At 64.1% G+C, this 19,695-nt stretch overlaps 1 protein-coding gene across 1 annotated transcript in view; it reads right to left on the bottom strand.

Moving 5' to 3' along the window:
• Positions 1-19,695, bottom strand: part of TSNARE1 (t-SNARE domain containing 1) — a 78,324-nt gene that overhangs the window by 1,805 nt on the left and 56,824 nt on the right. The window contains exons 10-12 of the mRNA XM_082601103.1: positions 16,823-16,981; positions 5,218-5,290; positions 554-636 (exon numbers count right to left, since the gene is read on the bottom strand). Coding sequence (XP_082457229.1) covers positions 554-636; positions 5,218-5,290; positions 16,823-16,981 — 315 coding nt within the window. The remainder of the gene's footprint in view (positions 1-553; positions 637-5,217; positions 5,291-16,822; positions 16,982-19,695) is intronic.

Here is a 19,695-nt window from a genome sequence, read left to right as displayed (position 1 = left end):
CTCGTCCCAAGCAGAGAGGGCCCCACCAGCTCCAGCCGGGGGCCAGGCCAGGGGCAGACGCGGCCACACACGGCCCAGCGGACGGAAGGCCAGGCGGCCCTCTCCACGGCCCGCACCCTCCACGAAGGCAGCAGACACTGACAGACCCATCCTGCCCTTCTGAGAACAAGGGAGAAGCCGCAGAGCTTCCTGCAGGGGCAGCTGGGGTGCTGCACACCCTGGGAACAGGGAGACACAGCCACGTCGGCACGCACTGCAGCGAGACCCAGCTGGTGGGCGCTGCTCCTGGCCGCCCCTCACCCCGCCCTCTCACTTCACTGCTGAGCGGTGGGCAGAAGCCCCGGCCACGCTCTCGGCGGCGCGGCTGGGGGAGGGGGTGGTGCAGACTAGGGGGAGGCGGGACCTCCCACCCTGAGCACGCGGCCCGAAACCCCTTCCTCTCCCCTCCCCCATAGCAGCCCGCCTGGGCGCAGAGAAGACCCTGCGGGCCTGCCCCTCCCAGGCGCGGGCAGGGGCCGGAGGGGCGGCGGGCTGTCCCCTCACACTGACTTACTTGGTGCCGGCTGGCTCCAGCCAGGAGCTCACTGGCCGCCTCTGTGTGCGAGGACGCAGCCTCAAGCCCGGCTTCAATACTATCTGCAAATCAAGACAACAGAAGCAATTACAGAGTGGAGACCCCGAGGTCACCCAGGGCCGTGGGGATGGGGCGTGGACAGCATCTGCCCCCCGGTGATCACTCTGAGGCACAAGCGGGGAGTCCAGCCTCCAGAGAACGGAGGCTGCAGCGATGGGGCACCGGTCAGCCCCCTGGCGTGGGCACTGGCCGGCCTGAGCTGTCCAGACAGAGCCTGGGAGTGCCTGAACCTTGGAGCCGCGGCAGCCCGCTCAGGAAAGGGTGAGGCCCGGCTCTGCAATGACTCTGCACGCTCAGAGTCACCGTGAAGACAGCGAGACTGGGCCTGGGAACAGCCTCCTGCGCACTCGGCCCTGGACATCAGCGAGTGCGCTGACCGGCCGGTTCAGACAACAGTGAGGGGCTGAGTGGGGACCAGGACTTCAGGCCGGCCCGGCTGGGTGCGTCCACGCAGCCCCCCAGAGACGCCAGCCCCATAGCACACCTGAGCCGCCCTGACGAGGCCCAGGGGCCGCCCTTGGACACCAGGAGACTCCCCTCAGCGATGCCCTTGGTAAAAAGGCATCACATAAAACAGGTGCCAAATCCATCCTTGCCCTGCTGTGGATGCACAGCCCAGCTGGAGGGCACGCAGGGCAGGGGTGAGTTAGGACCGCGGCGCTTGACCCCAGCAGGAACCGGGTTTGCACCCAGCTGAGGACCAGGGCGATTCTCTATGCTGTTTTTTCTCCTCCCAAAGGAAAGGACCGCCCAGACGATCAGGGAGTGACCGCGGCCATGGGAACGGCCCTCAGCAGGGACCAGACGCAAAGGTGCATCAAGTAAATTCTTGCAGGAAAAGAGGACAAGCCTCCAAATTCATGCATTTTGGTGAGAACTCCAGAGGCAGAAACGGCTAAACGCATACATCTCCCTGGAGAGCTGCGCTCCTGGGCACCACCCAGGCCGAGGCAGGGACCGTTCCCATAAACGCAGGTGCCACCCAGGCACCAAGTCCCCTGGGCCCTGGGTTGAGCAGGGGGTGTCTTCCCTGCCTGTGGTTCCCTCCCTGAAGTCTGAGTCTGGCCCCTCCATGGGGAGCCCCATCAGGAGAGTATGGGGGCACAGGCAGGGCCACAGGCCCCCGGGCTCACCCCCAGTCCCCGCGGGGGGTGCTCGGCGGGGGCTGCCCTGGAGGCCTCTGCTCCGGGGGTCTCTGGGGCACCCAGACTCTGGGTCAGGCCCCCCGGGACCAAAGAGAAGCCCCTTAGCACCACTCCCCCAAACACGGACAGAGCTACAGGTATGCCGGGTGGGCCCTGCACTCTGCCAACCAGCCGTCCTCAGCCCTGCAGCCGGACCCCGCCCAAGCCCCAGGCCAGAACTGACCCAGAGGCAGGAGCCGGTGGGGCTGGGCCTCGAGCCACCCCCAAACCAGGTGTGGCAGCCACTTCCCTGCTTGGTCTCAGCCCACCGGACGGGGGAGGGGGTGTCCTGCCCCTACCCCTCTCTCACTCATTCAACAAACCTCTCTGAGTCAGCACTGCGCCAGCCGACCCAAAGAGGAGCTCGCTGTCAGCGTACCGTCCCGACGGAGAGCCCGGGAGCCACGGGGCCCACCAGAGCAGGCAGGGGCATGTGCACCAGGCTGGGCCTCGTGACACAGGAGCATGCCGAGCGCCACACACGGGGCCACCAGGAGAAACACAGCCACCAAGCTCCTGCCTCGATCCGGGACTGGGAACTCGCGGGACGGGTCTGAACACCCAGGGCCACACCCGTGCCACCTGCTGCCAGCCCCCCTCGGCCCTTAGAGTGTGCCCACCCTGCAACACCCCAAAACCAGGTCTGGCTCTGCCTGTAGGGGAGCAGGTGGCCTCCCGAACTAGGCCCCTCCCCATGGTCCAGCCCAGGGCACGGCCGTGTCCTGGGTCTGCGTGCATCTCTGATCCGCTCAGCCCTGCTCGGTGCAGACCCCCACTAGAAGGTCTGCTGGGGCCTCTGCTGGGGGTGTCTGTGGCCCCTGCTTGTCCCCACGAGGCTGAATCCTGCCGCTCACTCTGCAGCCCTCAGGAGGGAGCTGGTTCTGCTTCTGGCATCGTCTCCAAAGTCCTTCCAGCAACTCCCCAGGAAGGGGTGAGGCAAGGGTCCGGTGGAGCTCAGCTTCGAGCCATGGGTGGAGCCATTACGTGCAGACTGATGGCAGCCCTGGCGAGGGGCGCTCCTGACGGACGTCGAGAGGTGCCTCGAGGAGGAGGAGGACAAGGAGTGCGGGGAGGAGACGTGGGAGGTGCCCAGGAAGGCCCAGCCCGTCCTCCGCACCAGGCTCAGAAACTTCTGCAAAGCTGGCCCTGGCGGTGGGCCCTGGGCTCCGAGGGGTCAGCAGGCCCCGGGCGGCTGCGAGCCCCAGACACTGCCCTGGCCTGTTCTGGGGGCTGAGTGACCCAGGGAGAAGGGACCCCACTCTGAGAGCACAAGAGGGCATCGGGGGGTGAGGTCACCCCCCTGCCTGCCCCACGCCCGGGATAGGGCACAGCAGGGGCAGGGAGGTGAGCTGAGCCGGGCCAGTGATGGAGGAAACAGTGCCGGCCTCTCACGAGCACCCGAGCGATTCACGGGGACCTCGGCTCTCCGACACCTCGGAGGCCCTGTCATGTGGGGCAACCCCAGATGGACCTGGCTCTGAGCCTGAGCTCCTTCACGCCCAGGACTGGCCTGGAGCCTCGGTCTCCCCATCTAGACGCAGAGGGGCCTCAGCTCTCCCCGCGGTTCTTGCTCGAAGTTCTGTGCCGGCTGCTGAGGGTGCACTTACTCGGCAGGGCCTCGGCGGCCTGGCCCTCGCCAGCAGGGCCCGGGGCCGCGAAGGTCTCGGCCACCATGCGCTCGACGGGCGTGAGGACGGGGCCGGGGGCCCGGGGGCGCTCGGCCAGCTTCCTGCGCACCACACCTCGCAGGTCTCGCCACTTGTGCTTGACGTCGCCCAGGTCGCGGCGGCAGTAACCCAGCGCGTTCACCGCCTGCAGGATCTTGCTCCACACGCGGTGCTTCCGGGCAGGTGGGCCCCGCAGAGCCCCAAACAGCAGCGGATAGTGGCGCGTCACCCTCTGCACCAGCACCTCGGTCTCCTGCGGGCTGAAGTTGGGCTTCCGTGTCTTGGTGCGTGAGTGGCAGCCCGGCTGCAGGGGCGCGCAGCCCGGCCCGGGCAGCAGGGCCACCACGGCCGGCTCGGGGCTGGAGCTGCGCCGGCATGAGGCCTTGCCGCTCCTGGACCCTGGAAAGGCACCGAAGGCTCAGGGCGGGCAGAGGCCAACAGGCGCCTGGCGGCAGATGGGACGGGCCATGGAGAGCAGAGCCCCCGACCCCGGCTCGCGGCCCCGGGTCTCCACCGCCCCCCGTAGAGGGGACAGTGGCCCCAGACCGACAACCATCATTGCAGGGACACCCGTAACAGCGCGCAGCACGCAGCGGGGTCCCGTCTGGGCCCAGGTGCCCATCCCCTCCACTGGGCCCCAACCAGGGTCACAGCAGGTGAGTCCTCGCCACCTCCCCGCCCGGGAGACAGCCCCTCCCAATCAGTGATGGGGCTCAGAGACCATCCGGGTGACATTCGTCTGGAGTGTACAAGCCTCCTGCACTCCCACCACGAGACGGCCGGCCAGAGCGAGGGTGAGGGAGGATGTGGACACAGGGGGGCCCCGGGGTGACGGGGGCCCCGCCCAGAGCGGCCCAGGCCAGAGCAGGGTCCTGCGGGTGAGCGAGGGGCCTGAGGCAGCGCAGCCCGACCCTCTCCAGTCACTCTGCTCCTGGGGTGCAGGACACCCCGAGGAGGGCAGCCGGGCTGCCCGCTGGGGAGCAGGGAGTGCACTGGCCTCAGCACCTCCCGGCGCCCGGGCCTGAGAGGCCGGAGGTTATTCACACAGCCAGGGGACCCCAGGGAGGCAACGACTCGGCAGGGGAACGGGGTGGAGGTGGGGGGCGAGCCCTGGGCCGTGGCTGGGTGCTGACTGGTGTCCGAGGGGCTCTGGGCGTCCCGAGCCGCCTTGCTCTTCCAGGCCAGGGGCTGTGAGTACCCCCTCCCCGACCTCCCCACTGCCCAGGGCACCCGGGCACTCAGGGCAGGAGCAGGAAAGCCTTAAGGCCACAGCGGGTGGCAGGCCGGGCTGGGTGGGGCGGAGGTCCTCACGTTGGGGAGACTGGGAAACAGCAGGGACGTCAGCTCCCCCCTCACAGCCCTGTAACCCAGCACGCACGTTTCCTGGGAAGCGGCTCCCAGCTCCACACCCCCAGCAGTCTCCGCGGGGGCACCCGCTGCAGCCCATCCCCTGCCCAGGACAGCTTGTCCTCCCGCTGGGGAGTCCCTGGCTGGGAAGGAAGGCCCAGCAGCGGGGGTGTGGCGGGCCAGGGCTCTTCCACGAGCAGAACGGGTGGGCCAGCCTCTTGTGTGAAACTCCCCAGGCCCGGCCTTCCCGAGGGGTTGGGGGCGACCTGAGGAGGTGGGGAGGGAATGCGGCCGACGCCCAGACCTCCAAACCTGCCCAGGCCTTGCCGTCTGCCCACGCCTGGGGGAACGGGCAGGTGGCTGGGTGGATGGCATGGGTACCCACCGATGGCCTCTCCTTGCTCTGACACCATGGAGGCCAAGTCCTTGATGATCTGGTTCACATCCAATAGGTCACTCTGTGGAAACAAGATGGCAGCCATTAGGTCAAGGCCACGGCCACCAAGATGAGAGCCAAGGACCAGAAACAAGCCCAGGGTCACCCTGCAAGTCAGAGACATTGCTGGTATCTGAAATCCTGTCTCCTGACCCCGAGGCCAAACCCCATGCTGAGGATCCCCGGGCTGCGCGCTCCCTTGCTGTGTACAGAGGACCCAGGGTCTGGAAGGTTGCAGTCTCGTCTAGTGCAGGGCTGTGGCCCCAGCACTGTCCTGCAGGCCTGACTAAAGGAGGAAAGAGGCTGTCCAGAGCAGAGGGCACAGTCTGCACCTCCCACAGGCCTGTCAGTCCTGCAGACACCTCACTCCTCATTCCCTCCCGGGGGTGCTCCTTGACAGAGGGTCCACTTTTCCTTCTCTGTACACTCGGCACCTAGCATGAGCCAGCACACATGGGTGGGTGCTGGGTAGATGGATGGATGGTGGATGGATGGACGATGGATGGTGGGTGGGTGGGTGGGTGGATGGACGTTGGATGGTGGGTGGGTGGGTGGGTGGATGGACGGTAGCCCCACTGCTGTCTAAAGAATGAGTAACTTCGTGAAGCTAGTGAATGGGGTAAGAAGCAGAACTGAGACCAGGAAACTCTGGGGCACCTCCCACCCTGCACGTCGTGTTGGCCTCTTGTATCCTCCATGCTGCCCACCTCTATCCTAACTCCACTTGCCCAGAAAAAGTACCAGTGATGCTGGTGAGGGATGTGGCCACACCACTCACAGACCACTCACCTGGGGCTGTGCTAGGGGCACATCACACATGGCCACCTTCACACCTGGCAGCACCTGTGAAGGGAGGTCACAGCACCCACCTGACAATGGAGGTCGTGGGGCTCGGAAAGGTGAGTGACCTCCCGGGCCTCACAGAAAGGGGGAGGGCTGGGATTGGCACCGATGCCGGCTGACTTGACGCCCTCTCCCTGCAGGAGACGGCTCCTCCACCGGCCAGCCAGGTGACCCTGTGCAAAGCCATTCACCTTGGAGCCAGGTTCCCCCACCTACCACTGGGCAAATCCAAACCTCCTCCTCCCTCAGTGCCCAGCGCGGGGCCAGGATAGAGCCAGAGGGAAGGTTCCTCCATGCCCGTGAGACGGGGGGGGAGGGTTCACACCCCACCCCTGCCCCTACCACCCTGCAGCTCATGCGGAGCCTGGACTGACTTCCACGAGGGCTATTTCACCCCACTGCAAAATATTACAAGGAGACTCATTCCCTTTTTAGGAGTGCTCTGGGAGATGAAGCAATTAGCCTGATCTTAAACCAACATGTACTATCAACTGCAGTTCCACCACTGGGCTCACACACGGCGGAGGCGGCGGCTCTGCTGGGACAAGGCCCATGGCCAGGAAGGTGGTGGTGAGCATGGAGCCTCGAGTGGCCTTGGCCTGGGCCCATTTCCGGGATCCGCATCCCCACGGCCTTCCCTGGCTGAGGCCACTGGTGGGGAGGCCAAGCTTAGGTGCCACCCTAAGGTCCAGACCTCAAGGTCACACGCAACAGCTGCGGGATCAGCCAGGCCTCAGGCAGACAGACACACCTCTTCACACTTCCAGGTTCCCATCCCAAGGCCACCAGACCACCAACCTTGACCTTGGCCGCTGAGCTTGCCCGTTGGGCCGTGGACAGAAGTCTCTCTCGCACAAGGCTGGCCTGGGGGCCCTGAGCCTGACCGTGGGTGCACTTGGACTCTGGGGCTCAGAGGAGCTTTTCTAGGGCACACAGCCTCCCATGCTGTGTGAGGGCACCGCTGGTCCCCCCACTTCACAAACGGGGAAATCGTCACCAGAGGTTAAGGGACTTGCCCCGGGACACACAGCTGGGAAATATCGGCACCCATGTTCATGCCCGCCCGGCCCCCCATTCCTGGGTCACTGCTGGGAGCGGGGCAGCCCGCCCCTGATCAGCACCCAGGGGCGGCGGGTGCTCCCAGGGACGTCTGGTGCCACAGCCACTGGCACCCGCAGACTTAATGTGCACACACTGGATCCCTTCCCGTGGGCACAGGGACGGAGCCTCGGCAAAGGAGAGGACAGGGAGGGGGTGGCTGAGCAGGGGCCACGAGCCCGGTGCCTCCTGGGGTCCTGGGAGCGAGCCCGCCGCCCCTGGAGCACGAGCAGCCGCCGTGCGTCGCCGTGGCCTGGCCTCGGCGGGACACATGGCTACTGTAGCGGGTGTTCCTTGTCTGGAGCAGCACTGACCCTGAGAACCCGGCACAGCCCGGGTGGAACACGGGGTCCCCAGTCCAGCTCATGTTCTGGGCCTCGGGAGAGGCCCCCACGGAGATGCAGCAGCCAAGGCAAGTCTCCAAACGCTGCAAACACACAGGCGCAGTGGCTGCCAACCAGCTCTACAAACTGCCGTCTCCACCAAGGCCCTGTCTCCTCCCCACGTGACCTTTCTGTAGCGAGGAGCCCTCCGAACACGGTCGGGGCTGCGGCCGAGGACGGCGGCCAGGAGCGGCAATGGCCCGGTCCGCCGGCGTGAGCTGAGATGCACCCAGAGCACCGGGCACACAGGCCGGCAGCCCCGAGGAGGCGGAGCCTCACGCGGGTGACCCGCCGGGACGGTGCTCCAAGGGCACCCGCATCTCATCCTCCAGAAACTCATCATCACGGCCCGGGAGGTCTCCGCTCACTGGGCTCTGGGGAGTTGATGTAACCTTTGACACGGACACCCTCCTTCATTTCCGGCCTCCCTCTTTTTAAGATGCCTGAGACTCCGGCCGCTGACCCTCGCCTCCGCTCGGCCGGCGTTGAGGAGCGCCGCCAGCCCCACATCCTCTGCAGACTGGCCTGGGGCCCTGCTTCGCCCTCAGACCCATGACCCTCCGAGTTGTTCAGGGATGAACAAATCACTCGCTTGGAAGAGACGCTCAGGCTGGGCTCCAGGCAACACTCCGTGTTCCAGGAACGGCTTTCTGCAGAGACCCTTCCCCACGTGACTCAGACCTGACTTGCCCAGGACGAGGCTGAAGCCGGACCCCTAATTCCCTCTCTGCCTCGCACAAGATGAGCCGAAGCACTCATCCCGCGACCCACTGGGACAGGAGGCGTGCTGGCCAAGTGTGAGCCCAGCTCCTCTCCAGGGCCTGGGCCCCCGCAGATGCCCCAGCCCAGCCCCCCCAGCTCGGCGCACTCCCCTGCAGACGAGAAGCCTGTCCTGACTCCCAGGTGTCCGCACGTCTCACAGCACAGCGCCCTCCTCACTCAAGAGCCCCCCACTCCCCGGAACAATCCTTTTGAATAAAGATCCTACCCACTCAAAAAAGAAGGAAGCTGCGTCAGGGGGATAAGGGGAGTGAGGGTGTCCAGGGCCCCCCTGCTCCAGCGGGTCTCCACCAGCTTGGTGGCCAAGGGAGCGAGGATGGGAGCAGGGGACAGAGCCCCAGCACCAGGCGGACCCCCGACCTCGGGCCACCGTGAGGGGGTCAGCAGGGCGCACCCCCCTCCACGCAGAGCCAGACGGACTACGGGGAAAGGGTGGCAAGCGAGCCTGGGGCCACAGACCCCTCCTGGACTCCCAGGCAGAAGCCTCCTATGTGACCTCAGAGAACGGACCAGACTGGCTCCGAGGGGCTGCTCAGAGCATGGGGACCCCAGGATCCCAGCTCCCAGCCAGATGAGCCTGTGGGTGCACAGCCTCCAGCCCCCCTGCAAGGTCTGGGGCAGGGAGCCCCACACGCATTTCCCTAGTAATACGGAGCAGGTGTGACCCTGGCTGCCCGGGAGCTGCGGTCCCCACCCCCAGCCCCAGGCCTTTGGCCGGTGGAGGAGTTTGTGGGCCAGCACCTCCTCCTCGTCCAGGATCACTCACGGATACTGGGACGTGCTTGCTGGGGGCAGACCTGATGACGGGCCAGGAGAGGGAGGGGCCCAGGGGAGGGGGCAGCACACAGGGCGGCAGTATCTGGGCACAGGCGACCGGCACGGATGGCTGTCCCTCCGGTCACCGTGCTGGGCACCTGAGCAGGCCTCGGCTCCCGATGGAGGATGCCAAGGGCAAATGAGGGGGATGTGCCAGAGATCTGGGCCCCACCAGGAGCTGGGGTAGGAGCCGAGCTCCAGGCAGAAGTCCAGGACTCAGTCCCCGGGATGTGACCTCAAGGCCAGGCTGGTCACAGGGACCATGCTAGGAGCCCAGAAGCCCCCCAGGGCTGCCCTAGGATGGAGCCCCCGGGGACGGCAAGCAGCCCCAGCCACGGTGCACGAGGGCGGCAGGCACTGGGAGCCATGTGCCCAGGCGTGGGCACCAGAGAGCAGGAGAGACTATAAAACACCTTAACTTAGTAAATGTTTAAATCAGGCAATTATTTTCCTGACTGCTTCTAAAACTAGAACTCGTTAAAAGCTCCACGGAATCTTCTCTTTTTAGTGGCGCTGAGGAATAACAATCTTGCACAGGACATAATAAAACCTCGTGTGTGTGTGTGTGTGTGTGTGCGCGCGTGCGCCGCACCCTCCACCTTTAAGAGCAAAAGGAAAGAAAACGCCGCTGCATTTTTCTCTATCATGCAATCTCTTCTCGTAATTAGGATCTTGGCAACCATCCACCTACAGAGACCACGGTCTCAGTTAATGGAATAGCCAAACTTTGTTTATCCATTTATTCACATATTTATAGCTAGATATTGGCCAGATCAACCAGCCCCCTGCGCTCTGGCCGCACAATGCCAGCTACTGGCAGGGTGGCTGAGGCCCCACAGGCTCTGCTCAGCCTGGAGGTCCTTCCTGGCCCCTCTTTACCCCAGCCTCCTCCCTCCTCGGCCTGCCAGGTAGCCATGGCAACACAGTAGCTGGTGAGCACAGAGCTCTGCACCTGGGTCAGGTGACACAGCAGCTCAGGAGGGGAGCAGGGAGCGCCAGGCCTCACAGGTGAGATCAGGTGAGCTGGGCTTGGCACAAGGAGCCAGTGAAGACATGGCAGCACAGGCCGCGGGCAGAGCTGGCCGGGAGGCAACAGGTGACTCGGCCAGACCAGTGCCTGGCAAGCCCCGTTACATGCTGGCAGGGGCTGGGGGCACGTGCCCGTCTCATTCGACCTCCTCCCAACCCCCTGGGGAGACCAGGCACTGCCCTGCCCTCCAGACGGGAAGAGCCCACCTCAACCAGAGTTAAGTGACCGGCCATGGGCAGGCGGAGCTGGGCCTCGTGGGCAGGCTCTTGGGCTCCGCCATTCCCTCATGGGGTGATCTCAGTGCCCTGCTGCATCCTCCTCATCTGGGGAAGAGGTGTCAGAGCATCGCAGTCAGGACAGCCCCGCTCTCGAGTCACGCAGCTGGGCTCCAGTCCCAGCTCTGCCACATGCACGCTGTGTGGCCCGGGCAAGTGACATGGCTCCAAGGCTCCACCTCATCTTTGGTAAAACTGGAGCACCACGGTGCTCAGGCTCACAGGGCTTTTGTGTGGGCTGATGAGAAGGTGCATATAAATAAAGGCAGCAGAGCCCTTTTATTAAAACACAAATCTGCTGCGGAGTCCCAACACGTAAAACTTTTCATCCATTCACCTGCCATCCACTCAACCCTGTCCATCTACCCACGCATCACCCACCCATCCCCCTACCATCCATCTATCTACCCACCCCTCCATCCCCCATCCCCTTGATTGTTCTAGAGAGTCACTGAGGGCCCAGACAGTATCGTGCACCCTCTGGGGCACCAGGACTAAAACAGACGAAAATCCCTGCCTCCATGGGGCTTACGTTCTCCTGGAAGAAGAGAAATAATGAGATAAGTAATTAAGTGGTATGTTAGACAACGCAGAAGACAACTGAAATTTTAGACGGGGAACATCTGAGTCAAAACCTGAAAATAAAAGGAAACAAGTTGCTGGAGTGTCTGGAGGAACAAGGGTCCAGGCTTGGGACGGGGGTGGGGCTGGAGGGATGCACTGGCCCGGTCCTGGCACTGTGACCTCGGCCGCACTCAGGGAGGAGGGACAGGGCAGCCCACTTTGGGGGCAACGAGGAGCCCAGGTCTGGGAGGTGGGACCAAACTGCCCCTGGGCTGGAGAGGGCTGCCCTGCAGAGAACCTGGGAGGACGTGGGCCCAGAGCTGGCCAGGGGGCAGCAGGAGCATGGGGGTGTGGAGGCACCCCTGGCAGAGGTGAGGGGCAGCCGTGCAGGGACAAAGCAGGGGTCACCCGTTAGCACTTGGGCAGCAGGGAGGGCCCTGAGGGTCCATGAAGACCGCCGGCCACAGCTGTAGGGACAGCAGGCAAGCCACTGGCCAGAGGGAGACCGTGGGCTCTGAGGGTGGCCTTGTCTCCAGAAGAGGAAGCTCTGGAGGCCTTGCCTCCGCCCTCTGGGAGGACGGTCTCCCAGGAAAGGGGCCCCGGCGGAGGGCTGGGCACTTGAAGGAGTGTGGTGGGGACCTGCAGGCACCCCTCCTGCCCCTCGGGAGAGGCCTCGCCCTGTCTCCCAGCCCCCAGCTCAGCCTGCAGCCCCAGGGGTCACCACAGTGGCACCCAGGAATTCCCCACATTCCAGTCTGCCAAGCACCCTACAGCCCATTATCTGAGAGTCCCCCATTTCTGATCGCCCCACAGGACTAAGAAACAGGCTCAGAGAGGGGACCTGAGGCTGGAAGGGATGCGAGGGGGGGTCAGCTGGGAGAGCTGGCTCTCCCCAGGGTGGCCACAGCCTTGCTGTGTGTCTGAAGGGACCCCAGCCCTTCTCTCGGGGCCCCACATGCTCAGTTACAGAAGGCACAGGATGGAGGGTACACGGCCACTGAGAATGGGCAGTGGGCACCCAGCCCTGCAGGCCAGACTCCAGAGGAGGGAGGGCCGAGGCCCTGGAGGACGCAGGGCTCTGGCACAGCTGCGGGTGGACAGACAGGCCGTCGAGGGGCAGAGGACAGGCCTGGGGACAGAGCTGCCGCTGACCGACAGTGGGCAGGGGCAGCAGCTCCTGGACACTACTTCACCGGGAGCCCAGACACCTCCTGACGCCCACCGATCCGCCGCTGCCTGCCCACTCCCAGCCTCACGCCGCTGCCTGAACCCACGTACAGCTCACACTCCATAACGAGACGGACGTTCCCTCTCCTCTCTGTTCCAGGCAGGGCCACTGGCCAGGAGGCTGCGAGCTGCCACCTCTGCCCCAGCAGCACCCCTCCCCAACCCTCAGGGTCCTGGGAGGTTTGGGGCCCCTGAGGCCTGACCCACCTGGGACCAGTGTCAGGGAGGTGCCCTCAGCTGGGAAGCCAGAGACCAGCCACCTTCAAAACAGGGCGGGGGGAAGGAGCCTGAGAGGGGAGCCAAGGGTTGGCGGGGGGTGGACGGTGCCACAGGTGCCCTCCCGTCGGAGGGACCCGCCCCGCAGACCAGGCTCCTGTATGCTCGGAGCTCCCCTCGGCCTGGCACAGCCCTCCTGATGCGCCTCGCCTGGGTGCAGCCAGGGCTCAGACCACCTGGGTCCCAGCCGTGTGGCGTGCCTGTAGGGAAGCGGGTACCGACATCCTGGCTCCACGGGAGCACGTGCCGGGCACACACGTGCCCTGGGCTGGCGTGGCTCCCCTTCGTGATCAGCCCCTCCGCCCTCTGGAGCCACGAGGTGCCTCCCTGCTCCTCTGGCTGGAAGGGGCTGTCCAGAGGGGTCTCCTGCACTCTGGGAGCCTGCAGGCCAAGCACAGCCGTCCTTGGGGCAGGGAGCCAGCTACTGGAACAGCAGGCACGCAGCTCTCCATTGCCAGGGCCGCCTCTAAAGCTCCAGGCAGAGGGCAGAGCAGGGGAGGGGCGGCAGCCAGCAATACCCGGATCTGGGAAGGGGCTTCCGGGTGGCAGGAGCCACAGCAGCAGCAGGTGAGGCGCATTCTGGGCATCACAGGGGCCCGGGGGGGGGTGTCTGCAGGGTAACAGGGAAGAGGGCAGTGGGGGCCGTCTCATCGTGCCCACAAATGGGGAGCCCCCAAAGGGTCTTAAAGGACATTCTGTGCTGCCAGAGGACGGGCTGCCCGAGGAGGTTGGGTGGAGGTCTTTACGGCGCCCCCAGGGCAGGATGCCCTCACTCAAAACCTAACTGAGCAGGTCCAGGGGCCACTGAGCCAGGGAAGGGCCCGGAATCACTGCGGGAGGCCCTGGCAGCCCTCAGTCTCCTGCCCACTCACCACCTGATCCCTGGCTAGCAAGCCAAGGTGCCAGTCAGCCCCCGACAGCCCTCCATGGGCCATCTGAAATGGCAGGGCCCTGAGAGGGAGGCTACCCCGACCCACCCATTTCACAGATGAAATGACCTAGGCGAGAGGCAGGCCCAAGGTCACCCAGCCAGTTAGTGGAGACTTGGGTCTAAAGCCAGGAAAAGGCACCGCAGGCTGGCCCTTTATTTTGTCCCGTAAGGTGACTCGGGGAGGGGGAGGGGAGCAGGGACAGAGACACTGAGTGGACCCACCAGCTGTACACCCGCAGCGCCAGGCCGCTTGGTGCCCAGCAGCCACCCCGAAAATGCCCATCATGGGCCAGAAAGCAGAAAAGAGAAGATTATGAAGGAATCGGATGTGATTAACCTGTTGTCGTGACTTTAATCCCACCTTTTGGGCCTCAGTTTCCCCATCTGTCCACACTCCCTACCCCCCACCTATTAGGTAAGTCCTTGAAGGCAGAACAGGGCCTCACAGGGGCTCCCTGGGACCACAGGTCTCACTGCAGTAACACTGTGAATGCATAAACCCAGACAAGTCCAAAAGCCCCCCTGGAATGTGGGGGCAGTAGGGGGGGCGCGGTAAGGAGTTACCACACGGAACCAGTCTTCAGCCTGCCAAGGTGAGAAATGCCACGTGTGTCTTCCTGAGGCTGTTCCCACAGTCCCCTTCCCAGAGCACTGGCCCACTCACCACAGCCCAGCCCCCAGCAGGCCCTGCAGATCTGGACAAACAAGCCCCAAGAAACCTAAGCAGCGGGGGTTCTGGCCGTCCCTGGAGGGGGCCGGGGGCCGCCCACCTGCACTTAGACCAGTCAGACCAGTCTCTGCTGCCCAGACTGAGTCTAGGCACCTTCCCGACAAGTCCTGTTAGAGACGTGCTGTCACCAGGACAGCTGCAAACCTGGGGGAGGGCTTTCTAAACGCTAATGACAATTTGCATTTGTCTTTCCCACTTCCAAAGACCCCGAAGTGGGAGAGGGAGGGAGGGAGGGAGAGATGCAGGGAGGGAGGGAGGGAAGGATGCAGGGAGGGAGGGATGCAGGGAGTGAAGGATGCAGGGAGGGAAGGATGCAGGGAGGGAGGGATGCAGGGAGGGAGGGATGCAGGGAGGGAGGGATGCAGGGAGGGAGGGATGCAGGGAGGTGCGGTGCCCAGGACCAGTGATGCTGACTCCCCGTCCCACGCCATCACCCTCTGGCCAGCACCTGCTTCGTACCCACGTCACCCACGCTGCAGATGAGGAAACAAGCAAATCAGTGAGGCTGGCCTCAGGTCCCGCCCATGGCCCCCCAGGAAGCTCCAGCCTGGCTCTGAGGGCCACAGACAAGACATTGAATTCAGGCCGGCCCTGCATCAACCAAGGTCCTAGTCGGCCCAGAGACCCACTCCTCTCCCACCAGCCCGTGCCCCTCCATCTTGGCTGAATGACAGCAGTGGCCTCCACATGGGGCCCCCTCACCCCCGGTAAAGCCCACCCCCTGCCTGTACTCACCACCCACACGAGGAGGGGCTGGCGGTACCTGGGCCTCTGCTGCCCTGAACCCCACCTGGGGGCCTCCGCGTGGGCACAGAGCTGTGCATCTGGCCCCCACCTCAACCTGGCGGCCACGAGAGGCTGTCCAAAGCACTGGCTGACCCCCTGAGCAAACCCCACGACCTCCTGGGGCTCTGCCCTCAGAGTGGAGCGCCCACCTGCTCAGGAGCTCCCAGCATTTCCTGGGGGGCAGCCCTCACCCCACCCATGTCCTCAGGTCCTGAGCCCTGCTGGGGAGCCTGCACCTCTCCTCCCTATGTGCCAGGCCAAGGCCAAGTCCGTCCGTCCTAAGCAGCCGCTTCATCCCACCTCATACAGGCGGTCCAGACCCCCGGGTGTGCCCGAGGGGCTGTCAGGGGCTCTCCCTAAGAGGGCTTCAGCTCTCGAGCTGCAGGAAGAAGCGGGTCCCTCTCCGCTCAGGCCTGCCGGCACCCGGAGTTGTCGGGGCGATGGCTCCTGATTTGTTCTCAGCTTCTCTGGGAAAGCAGGTCTCACTGTGCCAACAGCGGGATAAAAACATCTCTGTGTGTCTGGTCCTTTCTGGACCATCTCGGCAAGAGGGAGAGGCCTGCCTTCCGAGGCACGGCCCCCGTGTGGCCGTCTTCCTCTCTGGGCAGTGAGGTCTGGTGGGGGGAGGCGGTCCGCTGAGGCAGGTCCTCTGACGGGGGCTTGAAGAAACAAGCATTCCTCCACCAGGCCAAAGTGCAGGGTGGGCAGAAGGAAGGGGGCCGAACCCCGCCTCTCAGGGGGGTGTCCACCTCCTTCAAGAGTGTAGGACCTGCTCGTTGCAGACATGGTGACAGGGCCTGGACCAGTGACTCAGTTTACCAACTTGCCCAAGTCTCTGTTTTTCTAAAAGAATCTGCTTTTAGGGAAATTTTGTTCCAGAAACCCAGCTCCTGAGAGCTTTGGGGCAGGCAGGCCCCCCAACTCCTCCGCCAGCAGGCAAAACCGAGGCCCAGAGGGAGGAGGGAACACACACTCAGAGGCTCAGGCTCCACCACCAAGAGAACCAGGCAGCCCAACGGCTACATTCTACATGCACTTCCCACATCAGGAGATCCCCTCGCACACTCACTGGCACACCTGCCCCTGCACATCCACCCACATACTGGCACACCCACTCAGGCACCTGCTCCCACAGGCCCATCTCAGGGAACTGCACACCTCTGGCAGTGTCGCAGGTCATCCGTGGCCAGCAAAACATCTGGCAGCACGTATTACACACATGCAAACTTGAGAACCAAGAACTAGCAGCACCCCACACCCCATGGCCGGACCCTGACAACACCACCGCCACCTGCTGGCAGCCGCCCCAAATTACAGGTTCAGTTCTCTCGGCAGTTCACTCAACCACTCAAAAACTATCCACTGGAACTAACTGCTCTGGGCACGGAATGGCCTCATCAGAGCGAAATGGCTTCCTGGAAACCTAAGTGTGCAGTGAAGGAAGCAGCCATGGAGACTGGCACATACCACCCGGGCACAGGCACTGGGCTCCAGGCCAGAGGGCTGAGCCCACTAGGAAAACGTGGGGGGCGGGGCAATGAGACACAGAGTGAGACTCTGTTGGGTTCCCTGGACTCCCCCTCTCCACCGGGCAGCCCAGGTGGCCAAGCTCAGGCAATGCCCTGGGAGCCCAGGTCCAGCCCCTCTGGGCTTGGGCAGGGGGCAGGTCTCAGTCTGCTGGTCACAGAGCAGTGGCACCAGCACAGGGCCAGCCCAGGCTCCACTGCTGAAGTGCCGAGAGCTGCCATGGCCGGGAGCCAGGGACACCCATGGGCACACACACACGCACGCACGCGTGCACACGCCAGCCCGCACCTCGATCTGCAGGATTGCTTCCTCTCGCAGCCGGATGGCCTCCAGGTCCTCCTCGGTGATCTCCGGAAGCAGCGCCTGCCCCTGGGCCTGCCACACGCCGTCGCCCCCATTAAAGATCTTCTCATCCTCGGACAGCTCGGCAAATGGGGCCTGGGGACTCTGCCGAGACACAGACCAAGGTTACCCACACGCACAGCTCACTGCCACCAGGCCGAGCTCTCAGAAGGCACCCAGGAGCCCCCAGCCTGCAGCCCTGAAGGGGCGGGGGGGCAGGCTCCACCCTGTCACTCGAGGGACATCCCCACAGGGTCCCGGGTGCTGGGGCTGCCGTAGATGGTGGGCAGACACCGGGCCCTGTGGCCGTCCCAGGCCTGGCTGCGGGGAGCACTTGGCAGGACCCCACAGCCCCCCAGAGCCAGGGCCACACAGAAGACCCTGCAGAGCACAGCCGCCACGTTCCCAGCTCTTGAGGGGTCATAGGCCTCTTCGTGAGCCCCCAGAAAATGTCCCTACATGCACACAAACCACAGTTTTTCATCTGGGGGCTGTGGCCCCCCCGAAAGCCCGTCCCAGAGCAGGTTACAGACCAAGTGCAGCTGCCAGGCAGGGGCCGTGGAAACCGAAGCATGGACGTCACCCAGTAGGTCACAGACCCGCCCCAGCTGGGACCAGATCACGGGGAAGGAAAGCCTGAGGGGGGTTTTCAAGTTGTCTTATCCTTTACTGATTTCTTTAATTCACCAAATTTTCAAATTCAACAAACTAGTAGCTTCTCCCTTTAATGAATTCTACCTGTTCCCTGATGGGACAACCTGGGTACAAGTGAGCTGACATCCACCCCTGAGGTGCCAGTCCCGAGTGGGGAGTGGGGTGCCAAGGGGGGGCTGCGCCTACCCAACCCCCGCAGAGACAGCAGGAGCCGGGGATGCCCCTCCTCCCAGAGCCGTGGCTTCACACGAACAATGCTTCCAATTTACCTGCAAACGGTCAGCAACAGACTACTGACCTGCACCCCACGGCACCACCCCCAGGAAGACAGATAACGGCACACACACTCCCCCCAGCCCCGCTCCCCCAGGCCTGTTGTGATGACCAGGGCAAGAGGAGAAGGCACAGAGGACGGGCAGAGCCCCAGGAGGGCAGCCTGCCCACCAGTGCCCCTCACCTCCCACGTGTGTCGAAGCTCCTTGGAGCCGCTGTCTCTGATGCTCCCGACATCCTGGCAGGGAGCAGCTGGAGCCCACTTTACAGGTGAGGCCACAGAGGCCGAGAGGCCGAGGAACCCAGAAGAGCCAGGAAGTGGAGCAGGGCTCCAGGCTCCCACCCGGCACAGGGAGCTCCAGGGCGAGAACCACAGACCAGGAGAGAGGACGGTGCCGGCACAATGCTGACCACACGCCCTCCTCCTGGCCCGGGGACACACTGTCCTGGAGGCAGAGGTCAGTGCTGGGCACACAGACAGACGTGGGGACGGCTGCCGCTGTTCTTGAGCCCCTCCTACAGGTGTCTGGGCAGCGGGGACGGGGTTGAAACAGGACTGCCGTCGCCCACGGAACGGCCCTCTGCCACGTCCCCAGGACACTTGGCGTCGGTCACCTTGGAAGGAGGCTGCAGAGGCTGCCACGTGCCTATTTTCTGCTCCCCCTTTGTTATAGGCCCCTGATGTCTGCCCCCAATGAAGACCACCTTCCCATGCCCTGTGCAGCTCAGGGTCACATGGCAGAGTCCTGGCCACACTGACACCAAAGAAGTGACTCTGGGTGTGTATGTTGGGGGGCAGTCTAGGGGTCCACTCGGCTCCACAGCATGGTCTCTGTGCCTGTCCTCCCAGCAGACCCTGCTCCCTGCGGGCCCTGCCACACCGCCTACAGGAGGCCCCGCAGGTCAGCAGGAAGAGAACACAGTCTAGTGTCCACATTCTTTCCTGCACTTTTGGGCCCATGATGGCCGCTGTAGGCCTGGCCTGCGGTGCAGTGGAGCGGATGGACACTGCCCACACCTACTCATCTGGGCACCAAAAGCAGCAAATGGCAGAAACAAGAACCTTGAGGCATTTGGACAAACGCCAGTACAGGCGGGCGCAAGGCGCTGGAAAGCCACATGTGTGACTGCGCCTAGGAAAGGGGACACACCGGATGCCACCCTTTCCTCTGCTCGCGGCCCCGCAGGGTGGGCACACTCCCCTCGGTTACAGGGTGACGGGTCCGCACACACCCCGTCCTCCTCCCAAAGTTGGCACTCTCCCTACAGACCACACCGATACACGCAGCACCTCATCCCCGGAATCAGCAAAGACCTTTAAATAAATAAATACGTGGATACATGAATACAAAATAAAAGATCTAAAAATTCTGCTGACGGGCGCTCCTCATCCAAGGCGGCAATCACCACCTCCCCTTCCCGGTGTGGGCGGGAGGAAGTGAGCAGTGCCAGGCGGGCAGGAGCGGGGCGGGGGCTGGCCCTGCGCCAGGCCGCGCGCCTCCACCGCCCCCCTTCTGCGTCTCCCAGGCCCCGCCTAGGCTGCAAAGCCAAGTCAGGTTCCGGCCCAGCACTGGCACCATCGGGCCAGCGGCACACTCTCAGGGCCTCAGCGTTCTCCTCCACAGAACAGGAAGAGTGACCCATGCCCAAGGCCTGTGGCCTGTGTTCTCCACACAGCACCTGTGCTGTCTGCACCCCCGTCCCGTCCCTTCCCCATGCTGCCCAGCACACCCCTCACTCCCAGCAGGAGGCACGGCATCTGGTCCCCCTCGCTGATCCCACGCCCTCAGTCCAAGGCGGGGAGGGGACCGAGAAAGCTCAGCTCTGCCGCTTACTAGGTGTGTGATCCTGCCGAGTTCCTTAACTTCTCCAACCTCAGCCTTCGCTTCCCT

Source organism: Mesoplodon mirus, assembly GCF_964341445.2.
Source record: "Mesoplodon mirus genome assembly, chromosome: 16".
Taxonomy (NCBI): Eukaryota; Metazoa; Chordata; class Mammalia; order Artiodactyla; family Ziphiidae; genus Mesoplodon; species Mesoplodon mirus.
The sequence above is the reverse complement of the archived record's forward strand: the minus strand, read 5'-3'. Positions and strand labels throughout refer to the sequence as shown.